The sequence below is a fragment of the Mobula hypostoma genome, chromosome 3 (genome assembly GCF_963921235.1).
Source record: "Mobula hypostoma chromosome 3, sMobHyp1.1, whole genome shotgun sequence".
Classification (NCBI taxonomy): Eukaryota; Metazoa; Chordata; class Chondrichthyes; order Myliobatiformes; family Myliobatidae; genus Mobula; species Mobula hypostoma.
The window spans coordinates 137,741,939-137,765,423 of NC_086099.1; the positions used below are offsets into that span (position 1 = coordinate 137,741,939).

General features: G+C 39.4%; 1 protein-coding gene across 2 annotated transcripts in view; it reads left to right on the forward strand.

The window, feature by feature from the left end:
* Positions 1 to 23,485, forward strand: part of dgkb (diacylglycerol kinase, beta) — an 828,029-nt gene that overhangs the window by 678,796 nt on the left and 125,748 nt on the right. For both annotated transcript variants that reach the window (XM_063043772.1, XM_063043771.1), the window contains exon 22: positions 9,359 to 9,551. In XM_063043772.1, the coding sequence (XP_062899842.1) occupies positions 9,359 to 9,551 (193 nt within the window). The remainder of the gene's footprint in view (positions 1 to 9,358; positions 9,552 to 23,485) is intronic.

Sequence of the window (23,485 nt, forward strand, 5' to 3'; positions counted from 1 at the left end):
AGGTATTTATAAAGCTTTGAAATTTGCATAACCTGGCCTTTCCTAACAATGACTGTGAACAAGCCATAGCCCTAACAAGCTAGTTAAGGTCTGAGACCTTGGTAAAAGTTATCTGAGAGCTCAAATCTCTTGGGGTGCCCAAACTTTTGCATGGTGCTCTTTTCCTTTTTTTCACTCTAAAGTTGTACAAAACAAAAATAATACACTAATCTTGCTTAAACTGTTGAAAAGAATGTTTCATCTTTAAGTTTATGCCTTTTGGAGATCATCTTCTCCTCACTTAAATATTCACAGTAACAGAAATTTTGACCAAGGGTGCCCAAACTTTTGCATGCCACTGTATACAATTTAGAATAATCAATATCCATAAATGATAAGCCAAACCTGTATATAAAATTCTGTTTTCTGTTGAGCCTTCAGAACAGTGTGGGTGCCGGGGGGCCTTGTGCACAAGTGAATAACAAGTGTGTTTGAGTCATGAGTGTGTGTGTTCTGGGCCCAGTTATTTTAGTTATTTCAGTTATTTTATTTCATTGTCAGTCATGACAATTACCTCAACACTTGCATGCAAAGGGCTTGATGATAAAAATGTAAGAAGTTCAGGGTAATCTCCTCCTATTAAAAAAGGGTGAGATTCCCAAATATACCTCTTCAAGGTCACACACATAAAAATTGCTGGTGAACGCAGCAGGCCAGGCAGCATCTATAGGAAGAGGTACAGTCGAGGTTTCGGGTCGAGACCCTTCGTCAGAACTAACTGAAAGAAGAGATAGTAAGAGATTTGAAAGTGCAAGGGGGAGAGGGAGATCCAAAATGATAGGAGAAGACAGGAGGGGGAGGGATGGAGCCAAGAGTTAGAAAGTTGATTGGTAAAATGGATATGAGAGGATCATGGGACGGGAGGCCTAGGGAGAAAGAAAGGGGGAGGGGGTATCCCAGAGGATGGGCAAGGAGTATAGTGAAAGGGACAGAGGGAGAAAAAGAGAGAGAGAAAAAAATATATATAATAATAAATAACGGATGGGGTACGAAGGGGAGGTGGGGCATTAATGGAAGTTAGAGAAGTCAATGTTCATGCCATCAGGTTGGAGGCTACCCAGACGGAATATAAGGTGTTGTTCCTCCAACCTGAGTATGGCTTCATCTTTACAGTAGAGGTGGCCGTGGATAGACATATCAGAATGGGAATAGGACGTGGAATTAAAATGTGTGGAATCACTGGGAGATCCTGCTTTCTCTGGCGAACAGAGCGTAGGTGTTCAACAAAATAATCTCCCAGTCTGTGTCCAGTCTCGCCAATATACAGAAGGCCACATCGGGAGCACCGGACACAGTATATCACCCCAGCCGACTCACAGGTGAAGTATCGCCTCACCTGGAAGGACTGTCTGGGGCCCTGAATGGTGGTGAGGGAGGAAGTGTAAGGGCATGTGTAGCACTTGTTCCGCTTACAAGGATAAGAGAGATCGGTGGGAAGGGATGTCTGGATAGCATAAAATACCTGAAGAAGCATAGAAAGTATAGGAGTGAAATTAAAACAAATTATATTAGGCAACCAAAGTGAATGTATGAAAATCAAAAATAATCCAAAGCTGCTTTGGAAGTGCAAAAGAATAACTTAGAAATCAGTAAGGTCTGAGGAACCTGAAAGTTAACCTGTGTGTGGAGACAGTGGATTTAGGCCCTAAGACTATCAGACTTTGGAGCAAAATGAGATTATTCACCCCATCGAGTCTGCTCCACCTTTCCATCATGGCTGATTTATTATCCCTCTCACCCCCATTCTCTTGCCTTCTCCCCATGATGGATATGCCTTCATGGATATAAATAAAAGTTCTTAATGCATACTTAACAGTTCCCATGATTAAATTTATCCCAATTCATTAAAAGAATCAGGGAAAAAATTGTAGAGTCCTTATCTGTATTTTTTTTTCAATTTAGCTACAGTGCTACCAAAGTACTAGAGGTCAAGTAACAAGTTGGTTAAAAAGCAAGGAAGAGTTGAACCAAATAACCAGAGGCTAGAGGAAGTGTTATTGATCCAAAATGTTGACTACTTTCTCTTTCAACTGATGCTACTTGACTGGCTGAGTTCTTCCAGCTATTCATTTTGTTTGGTAATTAGAAGCCAATTAGTTTAAATTTGATTGTGAGCAAATTCTAGGAATCATTACAAGCTACTTAGGAAGGCACAGATTAATCAGAGGAAACCAGTTATTGAGGGAAGGTCTAGTTTGAGTAATCTGAATTAATTCTTTAAAGAGGTAGCAAGGAAGCTTAAGAATGACATTGTGTTTGATGTGAATTGTGCAGGTTTTATGGAAATTTGCAGATTTGCAGATGTTATAATAACTGGCTACGTGACTGACAGTCAGAAGGAAAGCTCAAGTCCTATAGAAAAATATATTGTATATTTATCAGTCAATTGGACAGTAAGTTTTTAAATGGGGTTTAATGCTGGAAAATGCAAGAAAACATTTGTGTAGCTACAGCAATGTGAGTGAATAAACAATTAAGTAAGAGGATATTGAAATGTGTAGACAAACAATGAAAGTGTGTCCACAGATCGTTAAGGACAGTATAACAGGTAGATATTGTGGTTAATAAGTCACAGAATCCTTTCATTTATTAATTAGAACATAGATTAGGGAAGCTATGTCGCAAGGGTTAGGTCACAGCTTAAGAATTATTTGCAATTCTAGTCACCGTATTGAAGTAAGGGGTAATTACACCAGGGAAAGTAGAGAGGAGATTTGCAAAGGTGTTGTCAGGATTGGAAAAGTAGAACTATGTAGTATCATTGAATAAGTCTTGCAACAGAAGAGACTGAGCAAAACTTAAAGGGTGACAAAGAGGAGAGCCAAAGAAATAAAAAGTTCCTTCCCTGAGAAATCAAAAATATTTTTCATTCGGAGGCTGTTAAGGGTCAGAGTCTGACTGCATGAAAACATATATCCTTTCAGAACTATGATCTGCAAGTACTGGAAGTTGAGAAAATACACTTGCTTAGCACTTTCTTCATCAGCTGAAACCTATTCTTTGTGGTTCTACACCTTCCAAAGAAGTGCCAAAACATACCATTGATTTGTATTAAGCCTTTTCCTGTAATTGATTCCAACATTACACAAATTATTATCAACAAACCATTTATGTTGATATTCCTTTTGACTTCAGACCAAGAAGAGGATGTCAATATTGAAGATAGATTGAACTTTATTGTGACCCCTGCCATTTCTTACGTTTTGTGTTTAGTCTGAGGTGTAATAGTCTAGTGTTCTTCAACTAAAACCAGTATTCTGAGCACTGAGGCTTTCTGCTGTCACACTCCACTTAATAGATGAAGGAATGACACATAGATACAATAATTGCAGGAAAGGTCAAAGGCGCAGATAATTTACTTGGCTGCTCTGATGACTTCTTACACAGATATAGGGTTTTATATCTTATTGACTCACCAAATCTCTGTATATTTACAAAGACTTTAACTGTTGTTTAATTGTTGCCTTTTTAACCCCTTTCTTCTACACCCCTATCTCTCCCTTCCAGTCCGATTCCAAAGGTATTGTGAATTTTATTTAATATAACAAACAAAATGCTGAAATATTCAACTGGTCAAGCAGCATCATGACAAGAGAAATAAGTTAATTTAAAAGCTCAAAGACACATTCTGAGTATTTAAGTCAGTGGATTCAGCAACATGTCACAATATTCTTTAAAAACGTAAACACGAAGAAATCTGCAGACATTGGAAACACACACAAAATGCAGCAGGCCAGGCAGCATCTATAGGAAGAGGTATAGTCGACATTTCGGGCCGAGATCCTTCGTTAGGACTGACAAAGGGTTTCGGCCCGAAACGTCGACTGTACTTCTTCCTATAGATGCTGCCTGGCCTGCTGCGTTCCACCAGTGTTTTGTGTGTGTTGTCGCAATATTCATGTTAGTCCCAGGAGGAGTTATTTATTTTAAAGAACATTGTGCATTTTATAATCATTTAAAAATGCACCTAATCCCAAATATTTCCATAACTGCACAGGTCACTACAGTAGATTTTACGCTTTGTGCAATATAATTATCTCAATGAAGCACATGAAGAAAGTCAGGTATGAAGGGTCATATGTCTAATTTTCTTCAAAATTAATGTGAATAGACCAAAAGTCAGTAGCCTGTAGTATAAATGTTGACCCTTCTGGCATGATTTTTATCTGTACTGCCAAATTTATTTCCAAGCCCAAAAGAAATAAATCTACAATACCACCATCAGGAAGAGCTTTGGTAGAATTCATTCCAAATTTGTTTTCCTGTATATTCTTTTTGAATTAATTTCTTTTTTTCAAATTTGTGTTTTATTTTAGATTGCTGAGGAAAGCCTCACAGGATTAGCTTAGTTACTTTTCAGGTGCCATCAGAAACTGCTGAGTTCAACACTTTAAATAGATTTCAAATATGATTTATGAAACCACATAACAAATGAAACCGTTTCAACATTTATTATCACTTTAGAGTGGCAGAAGTAGGAAAGCAACAAGAACTATAATCCAGTGTTATTTCTTATCAGTAGAAGGAAAAATGCCTGCAGCAACCAACAACAAATTGTCATCAAGAAATTCTAAAGATGAGGTCAAAGGGAAATCTAGGGAAGGCAATCCAGGCTTTGACAGAAATGAATTTATATATTTCCAATATGTTCTTAATAAAGGTTATACAAATAATTCTGCTTCTTGAACTTTAAAAATGTAGTGATGTACTTTAGCTTTTTTTATAATCCAGTAAGTAGACTGTGAGAAGCCAGAGCTTAGTCAAATAATTACAGCAGTAAATTACCTGCTGAGTTCGATATTGGGTGTTAATAGAAGCCCTCCCTAGCAACTTCTATCTGACACAACTCTTCCTTTTTTATTTAAGTCACCTTACTTCATTTAGAAAATTCCTTTTAAATTAACCATTGGGAGTACTAGACTGTTTATTTATCATATCTTGTATGAAGCACACTTTAATATGTATAAAGATGTGACTGACATGAATTAGTTGGAATTCAAGTGGTGTGCATCATTTTTTGCAATAGACCCCCTACTATTTGACATTTCTTCCAAGTAAAAGATCAAATTATTTTAATTCAGCCTGTAAATTATATAACGTTACAGCTGTTTTCTGGGCATTCCCCATGGGCAATTGACTTTTATTGTTCCTGCTACTGAATAGTAAAGTTACATATATACATATATATTTCAGACAGTTCACTTACAAGAGGCCACTGCATACCTAAGCATAGGTTTGATAGGCTAAATGACCCCCTCATGCACTGTAAAATTCTATGGTAATGATAATGTTGTTCCAACTGAGAGAGCGAGAGAGATAAATATTTTACAGAATTGTAGAAAGACTGAATGAGGCTTTAAGAGCAGATCAGAGGCCAGGCGAAGAGTGACTCATCTCATGATGCCCCACAGTCTTTCCACTATCTGCAAAGCACAGGTCAGGAGTGTGATAGAATACTATCCACTTGCCTCAGTAAGTACAGCTGAAGCACCACTCTGGAGGTACAACATCAGAGAGGTTAAAAAGAAAGCAACTTGATTTGAACGCCAAACACCAGCCCGAGCATCATTTATTAGTATACTGCGACTTCCACACGCACTGTCCTCAACATGCATGCAGCAATTAGCTGAGTGATACAGCTATAAAAAATACCTTTGCTAGCTCTCCTGAAAAGCACAACAGCCACCAGCCACAAAGACAAGGTCTGTAGGTAACAGGTAAGTTCACACCATCTGAAGGAGTTCCTCTAAGTTGCTCAGCACCCTGACTTGAAAGTATATCACTTTTCTTTTATTGATGCTGAGAACATCCAGCCCAAAAGTAACGCTGAGTACCTTCACTACAAGGAAGCAGTAATTTAAGAAAACAGTTCATTCAGTCTGAGCTCTTGTCAGGGCTGTCCACATTCCACAGATATATGTTTAGAAGAATAGAAGAGCATAATTGTTTTGGCTTTTATGCATTTTCAAAAATCAGAGGGCATGAAAAATGAAGTAGTACTACAAACTCTTAGGTTGGTATTAGGGTCTAAATCCGGTCTTTGTGCAATTGTGTAAATTTCTGTCAGTGAATCATCAGTCTTTTTTCAACCTTCCTGGATTTTATTTCTCTTGCCTTTAACCTGCTAATCCTGAAATGTTTAGTGGGAAAAATGACCATTGTGATGTTAGTATCCGTTTCCCTTTATTACATCCAAGTAGAGACTGGCCCTGTACTTGATGGTTTCCTCCTATTTAAATGAAATTGTGCTGTTACTGAAGCAAAGAATTACAAACTCAAACTGATATACCAAAGTGTATTACAATTGTATGATATACAAATGCCAGCATAATCTCCAGAATTAGTATATTAACCATTACCTCTCTCCCACAATTATCATTACCTGATGTAATTTTTGAACACTGCTTTGCACATCATGCATAATGTATTTTGCTAGCCATTGCTTGCTTTTGCTTTTCATTAAGCCTGATTCATTATGATAAAATCTTTACCCTTGGCAGAAAAAGGAGATTAATTATGGTATTAGAAATGATAGATTGGTTCCACTTGTGCTGGTGTGGACTGAACGATAATTAGCATTGTTCTTTACTAATCTCTCCGTTGTTTTATTCTTATCATTTAACGCTGAGAATAACTCCTTAAACTAGACGATTATACCTTCATAGTCCAAAAGTAATGTGAAGGGGCTTAGTTTGCAAATGGTGATTAGAAAAAAGTAGAAAAAGAAATAGAACTGCATGCGAATAAACCTTACAGGATTGAAATTCACAGAATGTGACTCCTATTGGAAACCTAAATCTTACATTGATAAAGATAGTTGTAACAGAAAACATTAGAAAAATGCACACAGGGTCTTTCCATAATGTTTGCACCATTGCATTTTCCTTCCAGACAATTTAATTTTAACCAGATGTTTCTAGGCTGAATGTAAAAGGGTTGATGTGCCTTGCCACAAGTCGAGTAGGTGTAACGCCTGTGTGATACAATCAGGGACTTTGCCAAAGGCAGTTGGAAATCATAGTGCTTCAACTTCCTTCTGCCACTCGTCCGTGATGGACCCCTGCAGCCACAGCAAAGCAGGTGGAAGTTTGCCTTTTTTTGCCAAATTTTCTATATTTTGTATGCATGAGAATGATTACCTGCCAGCTGGTCAATTTTGCTGATTTCACTCATGTGACAATGGCCACTGATGACATATTTTCATTCCAGAATGTTGTTCCCCGTTGCTTCTTCCTGTGACCTGTATCAACAGCCCTTCCTTCAGTAGCTGAGCAGTACATCTGTGCCTCCTTTATATTCCCCTTTACATGAGTAGAAATTAAAAGCATTAGGGTTACTTCCTCCTTCTCTATTTTCTATCAGTTTTGAAGGTATTCTCTTACAATTTGTCACTTCAGTAACACTTAACTCTAAACCCCCTCCCTTTCTTCCACCCTATGCCAGCTCTGTATCAACTCCATGGTCTTGAGGCTGCCAGAGTTTTTACCAACACTGCTTATAACTTTTATAGTTGAATCCCTCAACTGACAAACAGTGGCATGTTTATATTCCCAGTATTAATTTTATTGTCACTAAGATCTCCTAAATGCCATAGCCTGGATCTTCAATTAAATGACTTACTGTCTGCTGATGTCACTTACCTGTCCTCTAAAACACGATGAGTAGGGACATGTTCTTCAGCAGAATCTACCAATCTGCTTGGAGCAGGCATCCTCAAATCTATTGTAGTGTAACAAGGGGTAAGACCAAAGTCATGCTATGTGAATCATTCTTTACAACAATAGTTATATTTAACAGCATATTAAACTAAACTTGTTTCATAAATTGTATACTGCTCATTCCATTTGCTTTATTTTACAACTCATGCATTTTACATCTTTGATTCATTTTGAATGATTCAGTATGCTCTTCAAACAGGGTCTTCAAAATGTATTTAAAATTTTATAAGTATATTTTCACTGATAAAGCAAAGGTGAAAACAAAAGAGAAGTTTATAGTTTTACTACATGGGGAGAATTTCCGTAGAGTAAATTACATAAATGTTAAAGAACCTTATAGATTTTAATTCCTTGAAAACTAAAATGAAATATTTTTATACGTATTGTTGCAGAAGGACACTGTTCTATTGAGTAATTCCTAGCGGAGAAGCCAAAAAATGCAGTTCAGTATGTAAACTTTTGATAAAAATTCCTCAAGCTTCCTACATAATTCAGGAGCCCTATGTGTCTACGTACAGAAATTTGTTCTTTTGAGGCAACAATTAAATTTTAATGATAACCTGTTTCAGACAAAGATTGACTCCTAGGCAATTAAAAGTATCAAATTTATCTTCTCTCAATTGAATGTCACAGAAATCCATTTTTTCTTAATCTTTAACATTCGGTCACTGTGTTGAGTGTGATTTTGATGATGATGAAATACTGCTGTCTGCACCTGTCCTTCTTGGCTCCAGCTGCCCTCAGCTCCTCAGCAGAAAGCCAAGGGAAATTTAAGAACCCCTGTGGATCTTCTATTTAGAAGGATTACCCTTCATGCAGATTAAACACAGCATGTTACCTTTAAGTATAGTTATCGAGATTCAGAAATGAACAAATTAATTCAGGAACAATTGCAATTCACCATACTTCAGGAGATCAGAAGCCCTGATTCTTGAATGGCACTATTCTGATGGATTGCCTGAGGGAGCAGGAATTCTGCGCCAAAACCATTCCAAAGGAATTATTTCCTTTCTAAATGTTGATTTAAATTTCAGCATGCGGTATGAAATGAATGCATCTTACACCTCCTGTTCCTCCAGGATCAAACCTGGAATGGCTTATCACCTATAAATTCCCAGCAGGCATCGAAAAATAGCCTCCGAGCCTTCACATGCAATGGTGGCGAGAGTTAATACATCTAAAGGTTTCCTTAGAAGCCGTAAGTTTCTCCATTTGTTTTTGGCTTCAGTCTGGGAAGACATCTACTTTTCAATCTGGGAAGGTGCCCTACTTTGAGAATCAACCTTTGAACCCAGGTACTGCAAGATGCAGATGCCAGCTGTGAAAATGATTGGCTCTAGGCCAATTCAGTTAAATTTTAGAAGTGGCATTCAATATGCACACATCTTTTTATGTTGCAAATTGTCACATACAACAGAGAACAAGTTTCTAACCTTGGTATCTAATGCAGCATTAAATGGATGATTACAATATTCACTGATCCCTGTGCACATGACTATTAAGTGGACTATACTAACATTAATAGTTAACATTGCATGTGGTAGCTTATCTTGATTCAACTAAAGTAGTTGTCTTATTCTTGTTGTGATTCCTCACTCTAGTGTGATGGAATTCTACTGGACTTGAGCAATATGCCTCTAGAAGGCATAGCTGTTTTGAATATACCGAGCATTCATGGTGGATCGAACCTTTGGGGTGAGAGCAAAAAACGCCGCAGTTATCATCGAACCAGCAAAAAGGTGCCAGAAAAGCGAACAGTGATTGACGCCAAGGAGCTGAAATACTGTGTTCAAGGTAGGAAGTTGTCTAGGAAATTTATCAAGTTAATCATGACAACGTAAGATACTGATTATAAATAGATCCACAAATTAGATTTTCTTATTCATGCAACATACTAAGATATTTTCCAGTGGTAGTATTCACAAAAAAATTGCTATTTGATTCGTTAAGAAGATATTTATGCTTGATGAATTCTGAAGTATTTTCAGACCTTTTGTTTTTTTTCTTCGATATACCAAAAGTATTCTGTAAACAAAATATATGGAAAGCAAAAAAATCAATATCGAAAGTCTAAAGTTAATCCAATAGGATTTTTAAAAATGGAACAAAATCTCCATACTTGAAGCACTAAATGAAACCTGTTGTCTATTTCCTCTGATCATAAGATCACATTTAGATTTCAAACCTGTTATTCTGTGAAGGTAATTTTAATTCCATTAATGGTTGTAAAATGCATGATTGTTAATTAGGTTTAAGCTTTCTGTTGCTCTGATGCTGTACTCTCAGCTGCTCTTTATATTTCAGTTTGTTACGTGAAGATTTGTGAAGGCATGATCTATTTCTTATTCATCGAAACTATCACATGTAGTCAAAGCCTAAGTTTGCATATATGACCGTCCACACCACCTTGAGCCTTGGAGGATGCCAGATGCTGATTTCAAAGCTTCTATTGAATGTCATGTATCATTCACAGAAAGAGAGTAACACAGCACCTGTATCCCATTCTTATGTTGTGTTTTCGTAATAGGAAAATGATATCTGTTGCAATATTAATATTCAAATAATGTCCCAAATGATAACAACTTATCAGAATGTCCCAAATGTTAATAACTTAACAGAACAGAGCTTTGACCAGCGGCCAATCCGGACATAGGATATTTGGAGAGGAGGGGACTTCAATCAGGTCCACTGTCTGAGGATAAAAGGCAGGAGCAGTATGCGCCAGCATAATAGAACTTTGACCAGTGGCCAATCAGTGTTTAAGATTGAATAGTAAAAGCAAGCAAATTAAAGGAAGACAGGGATAAGTGCAGCGGCCGTCATCTGAGATTACAGAGTCAGAGTGGTGATCTTAAGGCTTTAGCTCTTCAGGCTTCAGCAAAGAGAAGCTTCACTCAGAGAATGCAAAGGAAAGAAACGCTCAAGTTTTTGTTTCTCTTCTTTATATCTGCTCAGCTAGGACAGGCAGGATAGTGAAATGCTCCTCTTGCGGGATGTGGGAAGGTAGGGAGACCTCCAGAGTCCTTGACAACTACAACTATGAGAAGAGCATCCAGTGTAGTTTCTAACAAACTGTGTTAAGGAGTTGGAGCTGGAACTGGATAAACTCTGGCTCATTCAGGAGGCTGAAGGAGTGATAGATAAGACATATAGAGAGGTAGTTACACCCAAGGTGCAGGGCGAAGGAAACTGGGTGACAGTCAGGAAGGGAAAGGGGGTGAATGAGCCCATGCAGAGCACCCCTGTGGCCATCTTCCTCAACAACAGGTATATCACTTGGAAACTGTCGGGGTGGGGGGGAGGGAATGACCTAACAGAGGGAAGTCACAGAGGTCGGGTCTCTGGCACTGAGTCTGCCTCTGTGACTCAGGGGTGGGGGGTGGGCGCGGAAGAAAAGGTATGCTGGGGTGATAGGGACTTGTTAGTTAGGGGAACAGACAGGAGGTTCTGTGGGTGAGAACGAGATTCCCAGATGGTATGCTGCTTCCCAGGTGCCAGAGTCCAGGATATCTCGGATCAAGTCCTCGGCATTATTAAGCCTGAAGTCGTGGTCCATATAGGTACCAATGTTGTGGCTAGGACGAGCAATAAGGTTCTGCATGGGGAGTTCAGGGAGTTAGGTACTCAGTTAAAGGGCAGAACCTCTGCGATTGTGATCTCAGGATTGCTATCCATGCCACATGCCAGTGAAGGCAGAACTAGGAAGATTACACAGCTTAATATGTGGCTAAGGAGTTGGTGTAGGAGGGAGGGCATGAAATTTTTAGATCATTGGGCATTCTTCCAAGGAAGGTGGGACCTGTACAGAATGGACGGTTTGCACATGAACCAGAGGGGGACTAATATGGTGGGTGTTAATGCAAACAACACATTTCATGGTATATTTCGATGTACATGTGATAAATCATAAAGGTGAATCTGAATATAGCAATGACCACCAGGGAGTCTAATTGAAATTATAATGGTAGCTTGCAGGTTTTCTTAGCTGACAAACCTTTAAACACTTGGGCAGCTGCAAATTCTTTTGTCATACCTGAAAGATACAAAGTTTGTATTGAACTTCCAGGAGGAAGCATGTTTTTGGCCTCGAATGTATCATGTACCTGCAACTCGATACCTGGCTCTGTTCACCTCTCAGTATTTGGTTCTGTGGAATTTAATAAGATTGAACATCAGTTGCTGAATGCAAACCGTAGTCAGTTCTCTTATTTGTGTTTAGCATAGGCAAATAAAAAAAATTCTCCACCCCTTCATCTGGAAAAAGAGACTAAGCAGGATGATAAAGGTATTGTAGATTCAGTAAGCTTATCAAGCTCAGTGCCTGAATGTTTGCAGAAGCAAATGACCAATTTGACTCTGTTTCTGTAAGAGTTCCTCCTGTAGCTAGGAAACCATTGCCATCGAATTGAGAGAGCACAGACAGATGGTTGATCCAACCCATCGATCATTAGTCCTAGTTGATGGTACTAGGAAAAAGGATAAATATATAAATTGTGGAGACCAGATAAGTGCAACCCAAATCGTTTCACAACTCCTTTTATAGCAAATCATAACCATTAAAGAGTAATCTCATCTACACAGTGGGTGAGAGTGTATCAAGGTCACCTTTATGCTGTTTGGATGTCATGCTGTGCTCTCCACCAAAATGTCCCTGAGCAGAAAACTGCCTTTGCTACAACAGAAGATGTGACAGTGTTGATAGTGAAGTGTTGTTTCAAATCATTCACCACACACTCAATCAGTGAAAATAAAGGAAATATAAACCAGGTCTCTTATCATCTGGAAAGAGTGGTTTTCCTAGAGATCCTTAGCAAAACAAAATATAATAAAAAGGATCCACATTTTCTCTCTTTTGAATGCTGAGTGAGATTTCTGGAATTCTGAAATTTTCTTGGTTTTAAATATTTTGCAATGATAGTACAGTGACACTTTTCATTCCTTCAGTTATTGAGGATTTGGATAGAAGTTTGCCTTTGAGCTGTTAATACTCATAAGGTAGCATTCATTTTTGGATCCATTGGAGTCATTGAAGCCAAAAATTGAGAGGCAAAAGTACAAATTGTGGCTGATATTGTTAAATTGCATGTTTAAGCAAAATCATATTTTGTAGCTTGCATACAAGATGATTTTTCAGATATTTCCAACTGTTATGCATAAGAAATTGGTAAAGTTTCAACTGTCTGACAACATGTTTAAAATTAAAAAAAATATAAAAGTGGCAAGCATTTCATGGAATCTTTGGGTAACAAGAGAAAAATCAAATCACCAGGTGAAAACAGGTTTTAGTTTAGCTGGTGTATTCTTGACTTCTTAATCACTCGCACTGGACTAAATCACCCAACATATTGCCTTCAGCTTTTGAAAAGGAATCGTAAATATTCTCAGATGTTATTGTTTTCACAAAATCTAATTTTCGAGGTGACTCCAATTTTCTTCTATAAGAAGATTTTAATCTGAAATCTGCTGACAGTAAAGAGCTGTATCTGGTGCTAAATACCGGGCAGTGGAAATGATATGGTGGAGCTAGAAAGTTTTGTTGCACTGGTAGATGACAGCATGAAGGGAGGAGAGTAAATGAACCATATAAATAGCAATGTCAGCGCAGGCTAATCTGCACCTGTGAATGTCAGAACTGCTGGTATGGATCAGATTCTGTAGCGTGATCTACAGAAGATACAATGTTAATGTTTCTGCATAGCACCATGCATCTATTCCTGTCCTGAAGATCATGACTATTACTGGTGTATATGGACCTATGAGAAGCATTTCAAATTCCAGATCGAGTTTAATTGTCACTCAACCATACATGAGCCCCCCCCCCCCCCCACCGTTGGTCAGGGTTGACTATGGACATCAATGTGATAACCAACCCAGAACAGTACGATATGGAGAGCGAGCTGTTGCCCATGTAGCAGGCTTACACTCTCCATGCAGCTGATGCATCCAAAGGAACGGCAGAGTCTGATACAGTTTTGCACCAGTGGCATCATGGGAGTTGCCAGACAGCATTAAACTCAACATTGGACTGCCTTAGGGACTTAAGCTCTGGATTTTTCCTCAGAGTTTACTCCTGAAGCCATCCCCATGAATCGGTATAGCCACAAGGCAGCAAAGGTTTGCGAACAGAGTTTTCCCTCTCCTAAGTGAGCTGATAAGCCCCATCTGCCCAAAGCAACTGGTTTTAAGGAACCAGTAACCTGCCTTTGCCTCTTCTCCTGTCAATAGAAATGGTTCCACTGGTCTTAGTAGCTGAGCCACACATGAAGGCCACAAGTTGGACTTGGTTGTCAGAAGCTATTTCAGATGCATGCCATTGAGAGCATTTAATAGGTAGTGGCAGCTGATTTCCACTACCTGTTAACAAGTGAAACTTAAGCTACCGTACATGAATGCCCATGGATACAGCTAGATGAATCAGTGTTAGAATTTTTTGTCAAAGGGGCAACTTACTCAGCATTTCAAATTCATGACAAACTTTACTATCAAAGCTTACTGAATATCTGAGAGGTGATTGCTAACTTGGGATTATAGCAAGAAGAATGAAGGTGCACAATTGAACGGGTAATAAATATGGAATGCTGTACTATAAGCATTGAGACAGAGATGCTAATGCTGTCTGTACGGAAATGGGTTTTCGTGACTGAGTTTGATCAGTTCAATACTCACTGCTGGAAGAAAAGGCAAGCCCTGGTTATTTTAAGTCCTGGGTGGATGTGGGTTTTCTCCAGGTGTCTAGTTTCCTCCCACAGTCCAAAGACGTACTGGTTGGTAGGTTAATTGGTCATTGTAAATTGTCTTGTGATTAGTCTGAGGTTAAATAGGAGCATTGCTGAATAGTGCAACTCTTAGGGGTGGAATTCCATGCTGTATCTCTAAATAAATAAGTTTAAATTGCATCATTTAAATCCCACCAGCTCACTTTCTTTGTATGAGTACCAGGAAGCTGACACAAAGCAGTGCAGAGTTACGGAGAAAAAGGGAATCCCAACCTCACACAACTTGGCCATTCCCTCTGCATCAAGGGAGGAATCAGCATAAGGGTCATGAAAAGAAGAATACACGATTGTTCCAGAAGATTTCAGACACCTTCAAAATAGTAAATGCAGCATCCCAAACTGAAGTCTGTGTGAGTGTCTCACACAGAAGTGCACTTTTATTTATAGGATAGTGTTGCTCAAGGAAGTTGGTGAGGTGGGATTGTAGTTATATTTGGCTACTATGATTATGTGGAAAAGGCCCTCTTCACTGACTCATGGATCAGTGAGTAAGTATTTCCTAGGCTACTAACCATACCAGAAAGAAACAGAAAAATCATTTTTCTTGATTTTTTGATCATATATGTAATAGAAGTTGCAGAATATGTTCTGGTAATCCAGTAGACAGTACTGAAGATCATAAGACACAGGAGCAGATTTAGGCCATCATGGCTGATCCCAGATCTCACTCAACCCCATACACCTGCCTTCTCGCCATATCCTTTGATGTCTTGACCGATCAGGAAAATATGAACTTCTGCCTTAAATATTTACATGGACTTGGCCTCTACCGCAGTCTGTGGCAGACCATTCCTCAGATTCCCTACTTTCTGGCTAAAAAAATCCCTCCTTACCTCTGTTCTAAAAGGTCACCTCTCAATTTTAAGGCTGTGCCCTCTAGTTCTGGATACCCCCACTGTAGGAAATATCCTCTCTTACATCCACCTGATCCAGTCCTTTCAACATTCGGTAGGTCTCAATGAGATCCCCACACATTCTTCTAAATTCTGGCAAGTTCAGGCCCAAAGCTGCCAAACACTCCTCATATGTTAACCCTTTCATTCCCAGAATAATCCTTGTGAACCTCCTCTGGACTCTCTCCAATGAGATATAGGGCCCAAAACTGTTGACAATACTCCAAGTGCAGCCTGACTAGTGTTTTATAAAGGCTCAGCATTATCTACTTGCTTTTATAGTCTATTCTCCTTGTAATAAATGCCAACATTGCATTTGCCTTCTTTACCACAGACTCAACCTGTAAATTAACGTTCTGGGAGTCTGTCACAAGGACTCCTAAGTCCCTCTGCACAAGGTCCACAAATGAATTTAGAATGAGCTGAAGAATTCCTCATACCTCTTCTAAAACACACAGTCACGAGTTAGTGCTGCTGCCATTTGATCAAATGTGCTTGGCAGGGGACCCCCATTGACATATTGTGTGATGTAGAAATGAAGGAGTTGTAGAAATACCGCAAAGACCTGGCTTTGCTGATTGCGTTTGACAACTAGTATGGGTGCTAGTTTTCACATGTCTGCCAATGCATTGGATTTCCTCCTGACAGCAAATATTTCTTCCATGGACCCCTGAAAGATTCTGTTCTCTGTTTTTTAAAAGGAAAACAGTCTTGACAAGTTGACTAATGATTGCTTGTGTAAAAAAATAAAAAGTAATATATAATGGCCTTGAGCTATTACCATTATTGTTGCCATAATCATTACTTGGGAAGTGATTTTAAAAAAAACTAAAAATACAAGTGAGAATTAGAATAGATTTTTTTTAATGGACTTCAGTGAGGACCAACTCAGATGCACAAGTCAGCAGAAATCAAAAGACATATTTATGTTAGCAGAAAAGTTCTACCCAGCAACTTTACTTAAAAGTATAGGTCATTCATACGAGAAAAACTTGTTTTGCAGTTTTAGGTGTAAGCTGTTGAAATGTTGATTCTGCTGAAAAGTTTTGCTAAACTGGATGTAGGACAAGGAATTGGTTCAATGGTTTATGCACAAAATTCATGTATTGAGCAAATTTCTCACTGATAAAATCAATAGACAGAAAATGGGGATGCCACAAATTAGTCACAATAAATGTTACATCTGATCCAGTGGGACCTCATACTGGAGCAAATTGTCATAATTTTGAAGCTTAATTGGGATGATTTTAACTTTTATCACTGGATGAAAATTTGTTGATAGCAGGTGGTACAGTTACACAACTTGGCCAGCAGAATAGCTATGTTTGTAGAACTGTTACCTCGGAGCTGTCAAGATCCAGTTCAATCATTATCTCTGGTGTTATTTGTGTGAGCTTTCTTCCTGTGATCACATCCCAAAGTCTATGTTAACTGATCGCTGGTTGAACCTGGAGAGTAGAAGGGAAGGTGGGGAGAATAAAATTGAATTGGTATAGGATTCTACATGGGGGAGCTTGATGATCAGTAAGTAAGAGGACTGTTTTGTGATGTATGATGAAATATCTGTGTTAAATCAGATTATCTCGGTATTTGGTGCGTCAATTTCTCTCAATCATTTTTGTCCAATAAATTCATGTATATTTCTGAACTCAAATGAGAATGGTCTTATGAGCACTCCATATGGACAATCACCCCATTCAGAAGAATTAATCCTGTATTTCCATGCTGCCTCATCTCCAGACAAGTATTCTCTTTTCCTTGGGCGGGGGTGGGGGGGTGGGGGGGGTGGTATTCACATCTGCTCAAAGTAATCTAAGTGTAGACTCAGCAAAGTTATGCAAGTTTGTCAAGAATTCCCTTTCTTGTGCTTGATTTCCTTTCAATAAACACCAACATAGAGATTGTCCACTTATATGTTTGCTATGCCATCATGATTATTTCTTGTCTTTGTATGTCAAGATTTTCAAACTACAACATTCCTTCGTGCTTCTCACATTTAAATTGCTATTCTTCCTGCTAAAAAGAACATCCTCTCATTTTCACACATTATGCACCACTTTCCCACACTGTCTATTCACCTAACCTGGTAAAGACTCAATGTTCTTTGTACAGCCTAGTTTTCCATATGTCATTATATGTTCAGGAAACTTGATCTGCCCATTCATTCTTCCTCATATTTTTCAAATCTCTTACAACATAGCAACGTTCACAGTAAATTTATTATCAAAGTACATATATGACAACATACAAAACCCTGAGATTCATTTTAGACCATAAGACCATAAGACATAGTAGCAGAATTAGGCAATTTGAACCATCGAGTCTGCTCTACCATTCAATCATGGCTGATCTGTTTTTCCCCTCCTCAGCTCCACTCCCCGGCCCTCTACCTGTAACCTTAGATGCCATGGCCAATCAATAACCTATCAATCTCTGCCTTAAGTACACCCAACAATCTGGTCTCCAGAGCTGCCTATGGTAACAAATTCCACAAATTCACAACCTTCTGGCTAAAGAAATTTCTCTGCATCTCTGTTTTAGATGGTCACCACTCTGTTCTCTGTGCTCTCTTGTCCTTGACTCCCTACCATGGGAAACATCCTTTCCATGTCTACTCTGTCTAGGCCTTTTAACATTCGGAAGGTTTCAATGAGATCTCCCCTCATCCTTCTTAGTTCCAGTGAGTACAGGCCCAGAGCCATCAAATGTCCCTATAAGATGACCCTTTCATTCCTGGAATCATCCTTGTGAACTTCCTCTGAATTCTTTCCAGTGCAGCACATCTTTTCTTTGATAAGGAGCCCAAGACTGTTCACAGTACTCGAGGTGAGGCCTCACCGGTGTCTTATAAAGCCTCAGCATCAGATCCCTGCTCTTGTATTCTAGACCTTTTGAAATGAATGCTCACTTTGCATTTGCCTTCCTCACCACTGACTCAATCTGCAAGTTAACCTTTATGCTGTTCTGCACAAGGACTCCCAAGTCCCTTTGTATCTCAGATTTTTGGATTTTCTCCCTGTTTAGAAAATAGTCTGCACATTTATTTGTTCTACCAAAGTGCAATGACATGCATTTTCCAACATTGTATTTCAATTGCCCCTTTCCTGCCTATTCTCCTAATCTGTCTAAGTCCTTCTGCAGGCTTTCTGTTTCCTCAACACTACCTGCCCCTCCACCAATCTTCGTATCAATAGCACACCTGGCAACAAAGCCATCTATTCCATTATCTAAATCATTGATATACAGCATAAAAATAAGTGGTCCCACCACTGACCCCTGCGGAATGCTACTACTTTCTGGCAGCCAACCAGAAAAGGATCCTGTTATTCCCACTCACTTTCTTCTACCAATCAGCTAATGCCCTATGTCAGAAGCCTTTCTGTAATACCTTGGGCTCTTAACTTGGTAACTAACCTCATGTGTGCCACTTTGTCAAAGCCCTTTTGAAAATCCAAATGTACAACATCCACTGCACTCCCTTTATCTGTCTTACCTGTAATCTCCTCAAAGAATTCCAACAGGTTCGTCAGGCAAGATTTTCCCTTAAGGAAACCATGCTGACTTTGTCCTATCTTGTCCTGTGTCAACAAATACTTCATAACCTCATCCTTAACAATTGACTTCAACATCTTCCCATCCACTGAGGTCAGAAGAACTAGTCTATAATTTCCTTTCTGCTGCCTCCCTCCTTTCTTAAAGAATGAATTGACATTTGCAGTTTTCCAGTCCTCCGGAACCATGCCAGAGTCCAATGATTCTTGAAAGATAATTACAAATGCCTTCACAACCTCTCCCCTAGAGTGCAGTTCATCTGATCAGGGTGACTTACTCACCTTTAGATCTTTCAGCTTTTTGATTTCCTTCTCCCTTGTAATAGTAACTGCACTCACTTCTCTTCCATCACACCCTTCAACGCATGGCACTCTGCTAGTGTCTTCCACAGTAAAGCCTGATGCAAAATACTCTTTTAGTTGATCTGCCATCTCCTTGTCCTCCGTTATTATTTCTCCAGCTTCATTTTCTCGTGGTCTTGTATCCACTCTCATCTCTCTTTTATTTTTTATATACTTAAAAAAAAAGCTTTTTCTATCTGCCTTGATATTGTTTGCTAGCTTGCTTTCATATTTCATCTTTTCCCTCCTAATAATTCTTTTAATTCCTTTCTGCGGGTCTTTTAAAGTTTCCCAAGCCTCTAACTTTCCGCTGATTTTTGCTTTGTTGTATATCCTCTCTTTTACTTTTACAATAGCTTTGACTTTCTTTGTCAGCCACAGTTGTACTATTTTGCCATTTGAGTATTTCTTTGTTTTTGGAATAAGCTTATCTTGTACTTTCCTCGTTTCTCCCAGACACTCATGCCATTGCTACTCTGCTGTCATCCCTGCCAGCATCTCCTTCCAGTTTACTTTGGCCAACTCCTCTCTCATACCATTGTAATTTCCTTTACTCCATTGAAAAACTTCTATGTCTGACTTTCTTCCTACAAAATTTCAATTTGAACTTAATCATATTGTGATCACTGTCTTCAAAAAGGTTACCTTTACCTTAAGCTCCCTAATCATCCCTGGTTCATTACATAATCCAGTATAGCTGATCCCTTAGTAGGTTCAATGTCAAACTGCTCTAAAAAGTCATCTCATAGGCATTTAACAAATTCACTCACTTCAGATCCATTAGCAACCTGATTTTCCCAGTCTGCCTGCATGTTAAAATCTCCCATGACTATCATAACATTTTCCTGTTGGCATTCACAGTAAATACAAGAAAACCTATAGAATCAAAGAATGACCTCCCCCATCCATTATGCAAAAGATAAAAAACTGTGTAAATACAAAAAGAAAAGTAACAATAATAACAAATAAGCACAACTCATGTAAATGAAGAAATTATCATTACAGAAGAAAAAGTTAACCAATGGAGGGGCATGACCCTCCATTGAAGACATCCCCATGATCTAACCAGACTAGATGTTGACAAGGAAGCGCCAAATGCCTGGCTCAGAGCTGGAGACCTCTTCTCAGAAGCAGAGGCAATACAGGACCAGGTGGCTAACACAAAAACGTTATCAAAAATGCACAATAAAGGATAATCAAATTCAAGACAATAAATGCAGAAAATGCTAAGAGAAACCAGAAACAATCCAGCACATTGCAGGATCCTGCAGCAATTTAACTCAATCTGATTACTGAGGCAGACCCAATTATGTGGCAAACAGCATTCTCCAAAACCCGGCTTTAAGACACAAACTTATAAAAGACACCATACCTTACCATAAATATAAGCCTGATCCACTTTTAGAGTCAGAGTCCTATAAATTATATTACGATCCGTTATTACAAATAGGGCAATCCATAATAACTGTTGGGATATAACATTACAGGATAAACAAGCAAGAACAACTTACTTAATAGATATAGCCCAAACACACATAACATACAGAATTCGATAAATGAAAAACACCAGGGATATGCAGAATTAGTAGAGGGAATTGAAGACTATAAAACATGGGCAATAGTAATTGTCCCAATAGTAATATCTATAAATGGTATGATCCCAGAGACACTACACAATAGCATTAAACAATTAGGCCTACACAACAATATCTATGTGGATCTCCGGAAAGCCACAATATTAAACACCACTAGGATAATCTGAAAGCTCCTAGAATTTGCAAGTACCCGCACCTCAGATTTTACCAGCTTCAGCAGAGCAAAAATAAGAAATGAAATACAATAAGCAATAAATATCGAGAACGAGCGATGAAGAGTCCTTGAAAGTAAGTTCATAGCTGTAGGAACAGTTCAGTGATGTGTGGAAGAAAGTTATTCCGTCTGGTTCAAGAGCCTGATGGTTAAGGAGCAATAACTGTTCCTGAACCTGATGGTGTCATTCCTGAGGCTCCTGTACCTTCTTTCTAAGGGCAGCAGCAAGAAGAGAGCATGGCTTGGATGATGGCAGTCAATGATAATGGATGCTGCTGCTTTCCTGCGACAAAGGCCCATGTAAATGTGCTCAATGGTGGGGAGGGCTTTACTGGACCATGTAATTTCTTTAAGTAAGCTCTTCCATCCAAGGGTATCTGTGTTCCCATATGAGGGCATGGTGCGGCCAGTCAATATACTCTCCACCACAGATCTATAGAAGTTTGCAAACTTCTCAGAAATTAGAGGCGCTGTTGTGCTTTCTTCGTAATGGAACTTATGTGCTGGTCCCAGGACAGATCCTCTGAAATGATAGCACAAAGGAATTTAAAGTTGCTGACCCTCTTCAAGTCTGATCCCCCAATGACAACTGGTTCATGGAGCTCTGGTTTCCTCCTCCTGAGGTCAATAATCTTGAGTTTGTGGATGACGACAGAGGAACATATAGGGAACATTTGTTTCTGTATCAATTATCCTCACATACCCTGATCCTCGGGCACCCTTGGCTGTCCCAGCATAACTCTTTCATTACCTGGAAGGTAGGGAGGATCATTGCCTCATCCAGTAGTTGAAAAGGAATGTTTTTGGCTTGGTGCTCTAATGCCCACACTCTCCTGAGACCAGTGACCTATGAGGAGGCAGATTTTTGTTTGGAATAATCTGGAGCCTTCGGAAAGACCCAGTCCTGTCTCCAAAGGCAGACAAACTGGCTCCAGCCAAGCCTAAGGAATCCAATCGCCAGGTCCCATCTAAGGGAAAGGCTCCAAAACGCATACCCACAAAGCCTAGTCCCAGGAGTACAGGGACTATTTGTAGTGCCTTGCTGCCAATGTCTGAGGATAAGGATGAGGATTTGGACTCTGATTAGGCTTCTGTTTTAACTAGTGAACCTATGGAGGAGACTCTGAGGTCTGCCGAATCACCCCACTACCTAAGGACCCTCAGGAGTCATCCTCAGAGAAAGGTTCGATGGTAATTTCAACACCCAAGCTGGTTGAAATCCCTTCTGTCTACAAGGATTTGGAGGAGGTCAGCGTGGGAAAAGCCTCAGCCTTTCCACTGCTCTGACCCTATGACTACACTATTGACCTACAGCCTGGTACCTGTCTTCCACAGGGTTGATTGTACACACTCTCAGGTCCAGATAAAAATGCTATGGAGGAGTACATAAAAGAGGCTCTTGCCATTGAATTCATTCGGTCCTCCACCTCACCAGCCGGCTCAGGCCTCTTCTTCATAAGCGAAAGGATGGGAGTCCCCGGTCATGCATTGATTATATAGGGCTGAATTGCATAATAGCCATGAATCGATACCCCCTTCCACTCATGAACTCTGCCATTGAGATTGTCCAAGGTGCAAGAGTATTCTCGAAGCTAGACTTGCGTAGTGCATACATTCTGGTTCACCTAATGGAGAGTGAAGGGTGGAAGACTACATTTGACAGGGCACAATGAAGACCTGCTCATATCCTTTGGCCTTGTGAATGCAGCAGCCATTTTCCAGGCCTTTATAAATGACTTGCTCCGGGGTGCTCTCCATAAGTACGCCTTTGCCTTCTGGACATCTTAATTTTCTCGAAGTCCATGGAAGAGTCTGCCATTCACATTAGATACGTCTTAAAGAGGCTTCTTGATCATGGACTTTATGTCAAGCCGGAAAAATCCAAATTTCACATAACTACCATTTTATTTTTGGATTTTATTATCTCTAATGTCAATCTGAAGACTCAGGTATTCAGAAATTGGCTACAACCATCAAATGTGAAACAAGTCTAACAATTCCTGGGATTTGCAAACTTTCACCAGGAACTTCAGCTCAGTGGTGGCTCTGCTGACAGCACTAACCAAGAGATCCACAGGTCCTTTCTTTTGGATTACCGAAGCGGAGGTTGCCTTTGCAGAGCATAAACAGCAGTTAATGACAGCTCTCATTTGGTTGCACCTAACCAGAACCTTCACTTCATCGTGGAGGTTGACACCTCAGACATTGGAGTGGGTGCAGTGTTGTCATCATGGTAATTGTAGATCATACTAGAAGACAACGGGGTGACCCATTGGGGCACTCTTTGAGAGAAGGGTAGTGCAGTCTGATGTGACCAGAATGAACATTAAATTTTCCTGAATGCTATTGGTATCGCT